At 62.4% G+C, this 3,570-nt stretch overlaps 2 protein-coding genes across 2 annotated transcripts in view; both read left to right on the top strand.

Annotated features, from left to right (window-relative positions):
- Positions 1-2,277, top strand: part of H696_00494 (acetoacetate-CoA ligase) — a gene marked incomplete at both ends in the record, with an annotated part of 3,690 nt that extends 1,413 nt beyond the window's left edge. Inside the window, 6 exons of the mRNA XM_009494357.1 lie at positions 29-642; positions 851-1,036; positions 1,189-1,317; positions 1,482-1,611; positions 1,811-1,880; positions 2,134-2,277. Coding sequence (XP_009492632.1) covers positions 29-642; positions 851-1,036; positions 1,189-1,317; positions 1,482-1,611; positions 1,811-1,880; positions 2,134-2,277 — 1,273 coding nt within the window. The remainder of the gene's footprint in view (positions 1-28; positions 643-850; positions 1,037-1,188; positions 1,318-1,481; positions 1,612-1,810; positions 1,881-2,133) is intronic.
- Positions 2,278-2,603: 326 nt separating this feature from the next.
- Positions 2,604-3,359, top strand: H696_00493 (hypothetical protein; the record flags this gene model as incomplete). Its single annotated transcript, XM_009494356.1, has 3 exons — positions 2,604-2,626; positions 2,978-3,202; positions 3,326-3,359. 3 exons carry the CDS (start codon positions 2,604-2,606, stop codon positions 3,357-3,359), a joined length of 282 nt encoding a protein of 93 aa, XP_009492631.1.
- Positions 3,360-3,570: the final 211 nt, after the last annotated feature.

Raw genomic sequence — 3,570 nt, 5'->3', positions numbered from 1 at the left:
CTCCCCCTCGCCGCCCTCCCATGCGTAGCATCACCTTCGACGATTTCATGTCCACCGGTCGCAATGGCCCCGGTGAGGCGGACTTCCCGCCCCTGGTCTTCGAGCAGCTGCCCTTCAACCACCCGGGCTTTATCCTTTTCTCTTCCGGCACCACCGGCAACCCCAAGTGCATTGTCCACTCCACTGGCGGGCCGCTGCTCCAGCACAAGAAGGAGCATATGATCCATGGTGATGTGTCCCCGAAGGATGTTGTCTTCCAGTACACCACCACCGGCTGGATGATGTGGAACTGGCTGGTGTCCACCCTGAGCGTGGGTGCGGCCATCGTCCTCTTTGACGGGTCTCCCCTCCGCCCGTCTGGCTACTACCTGTACCAGCTGGCTGAGGAGCTTGGGGTCACTTGCTTCGGCGCCAGCGCCAAGTACTTCGCCGCCATCGAGGAGGCCGGTATCCAGCCCAACACCAAGCACGATCTGTCGAAGATTCGCTCGGTCTACTCGACCGGCTCGCCCCTCAAGCCGGAGAGCTTCGACTTCATCTACGCCTACATCAACAAGGACCTTTGCCTGGGCTCCATCACCGGTGGTACCGACATTGTGTCTCTCTTTGCCGGGCACAACACCATGCTGCCCGTGTACCGCGGTACGTGCGGCTCGCCGTTCCTTCCCTGGCGCCTCCTCCTGGCAAGAAAGCCTCATTCATTTTTGCTGGAATTGCTGACCCTCTTGCGCGACCCTCCCCCGGCCCAATGCCGCCGCCGCCCTCCCTTCCCCCCCCCCCCCCCCCCCTCCGCTCCTGGTGCACTTTTGATGATGGCAACGGGCGGCGACAAACACAATTGTCTCTACAGGCGAGATTCAGTGCATCTGCCTCGGCATGAAGGTCGAGTGCTGGGATGAGGAGACCGCCAAGAGCGTTCCTCGCGGCAACAAGGGTGACTTGGTGTGCACCAAGCCCTTCCCCTGCGCCCCGGTCTACTTCTGGAATGACTCGGATGGCTCCAAGTATCGGTCGGCCTATTTCTCCAACTTTGAGAGTATGTCCGCCTGGCCTTTCCGCTTGTTGGCCCTTCTCCCGGAAGGGGGGAGGGGCCTATCGCGCGGCGCCCCCTGCCCTCCACCTTCGGCCCACTGCCGCGCCTCTGCTTGCTTACAAAACACATCCCACATATCCTTCCTCCCCATCTAGACGTCTGGTACCATGGGGACTTCATGGCAATCAGCCCCCATACCGGTGGTATCCTCATGCTCGGCCGCAGTGATGGCACCCTGAACCCGGGTGGCATTCGCATTGGCACCGCCGAGCTGTACAACCTGAGTGCGTTGCTGACGCGTCGCCTCCCTTCCCCCTGTCGCTGACATGTCCGCCCCGATTGCCCTGTCCCTATCTCTGGCTCCTCCTTCCCCCCTGCCAACGTAGCCTGATACTGACAACCATAACCACGCACACATACACCCATGCTGACCTGGCCCCTCCCACAGTCGAGCCCTATGAGCAGATCGCCGACTGCCTGGTTGTTGGTCAGCCCATGCACGATGACGAGCGTGTCATCATGTTCCTCCAGATGGCCGAGGGCCACGAGCTGGACGACAACCTCATCAACAAGATCCGGTGCGTGCGGGCTTGCACAAGCATGTGCCATATATTTATACATACACGCAGCGTCGCGCCTACACACGCTCCCCCGCCCGCCCCCCCCCCCTCTCTCTCTCTCTCCGCACCCACACCCGACCTCAGCTAGTCCAGCTCATGCGTTTGACCCTGTCTGCCACTGACCCTTCGCATCCATGCTCCCCTCCCCCTCCCTCAGCCTTCACATTCGTAGTGAGCTCTCCCCGCGGCATGTCCCCTCGTTCATCCTGCCGGTTGCCGACATCCCCGTACGTAACCCCCCGCCAACGCGCGCGTGTATGCTGCGTTTTTTTTCTCGTTTACTTTTCCCCTGCCCAGTGTGCACCACCCCCCAGGGCATCCACATACAAACACAAACACCGCATCACACGCGTGTTTGTGTGTGTGTGCGCGCGCGCGCGCTCTCTTGCTCTCTACTAACACCGCTACGGCTACGCATGCGCATATGTACGGCGTGTGTGTCCTCGTCGGGTGATGGGCGCGGCAAACAAAAAAAAACAGCACACTACCAATGGCAAGAAGGTCGAAGTCGCGGTCAAGCGCATTCTCGGGGGACAGGACATCGTCCCCAGCGGTGCCATCAGCAACCCCGATTCCCTGCAGATCTTCTACACCTTCCGGAACACCACCCTCAAGGTTGAGTAGATCCTGTGCGGGAACCTGCGAGTGTGCGTGTATCAGAGACAGAGAGAGAGAGACACACACACACAACCGACCGGCAGTGGAGGACGAGGGCTGGGCAATGCACATGCCGCACCGTACTTCGCGCGTGGCTTCCCCTTCCTCTGCACACATTAGACCCACGCAGAGCGTGCGGTTACTCTAGAGAGTGAGAGAGCGAGGCAAAGCAAGTGAGGTGTGTGTATGTGTGTGTATGTGGAAATAGCAGGACCATGCCATGTGCCCCCCCCCCTTGCCTTCCCTCGCGCGTGTGTGCGCGGTCGCTCTCCTGCGAATAAAACAGCATTCAGATGTATGTGATACCCACAATGTCGTCCGGCCTGGCGCCTCGCCCCACACCCACACACCACCCCCTCCATGAGTGAGTGTATAGGAGGGAGCATGTGTGGCTCTCACCTCGCCTCGCCTCCCCTCCCCTCCCTCCGTTGTCGCAGCAATCGCGAGGGAGGACCATGCATATTGATCCCTCTTCTTCGCCAAAGCCCTCCTTGTCTTTTTCCTCGTGGCCCAAAGAGAAGCACAGGAGGATGGTGCACCACCATTCCTCTTGCGCACGGGCGAGTGGTGGTGTGGTGGCGGGGCCCCTGTGGCGCAGGACAGGGGCAGCCCAAAGACAACCAGACAAAAGTGCCGCGATCGGGGGCTGTCTGACCAAACACTCCAGCACCTCGTTCTGGACCCTGTCTGGGCCATGTGGGGATCATGTGTTCTGTCTTTCAGAACGCCCGTCGTCGGTTGTCCCGGGCTTTTCCACACTCGGTGCTGGTGGCCATGGCGCGGCTCCACCGATCCCGGCCTCGGTGAAGCTGTCTTATCGGGCTTCTCTGGCGAAGGCCGATGGAGCCGGGCTCCGGACGCGCGTCCGGCCGGTCTGCCCCGTGCCTGGGCGGTGTGTTACGCAAACAGGTCCGGCGTGGACACGGGCAAGGAAAGCAGCACGCCGCCGATCTCGCCCAGACAGCCAGTTTCTCGGGCGAGAAAGGGGGGGGGGGGACGCGAAACGGTCGCCCAGCGGCCCCGCGGAGTTCGAGGCCCACCGGGAATAACCGGGCCAGGAGGTCCCAGGGGGTCTGCCCAGTCTCGGCGGCCCTCGGCCGCACCGGGCAACCAGTGCCCCCTGCAGGCCGGGGCCCTTGTGTGTAAGGCAGGGGCGGCGAAGAAGGGGGGGGAGCGAGGGGAGGCCGGACGACCCGAGCCCAGCCCCGGGGAGCGTAGACCGGGAGAAGTGGCCACCGGGCGGGACCGACGTCGCGGCCC

This window comes from Fonticula alba (assembly GCF_000388065.1).
Source record: "Fonticula alba strain ATCC 38817 unplaced genomic scaffold supercont2.1, whole genome shotgun sequence".
Taxonomy (NCBI): domain Eukaryota; order Rotosphaerida; family Fonticulaceae; genus Fonticula; species Fonticula alba.
Note: the sequence above shows the minus strand (reverse complement) of the source record. Positions and strands in the feature narration are given on the sequence as shown.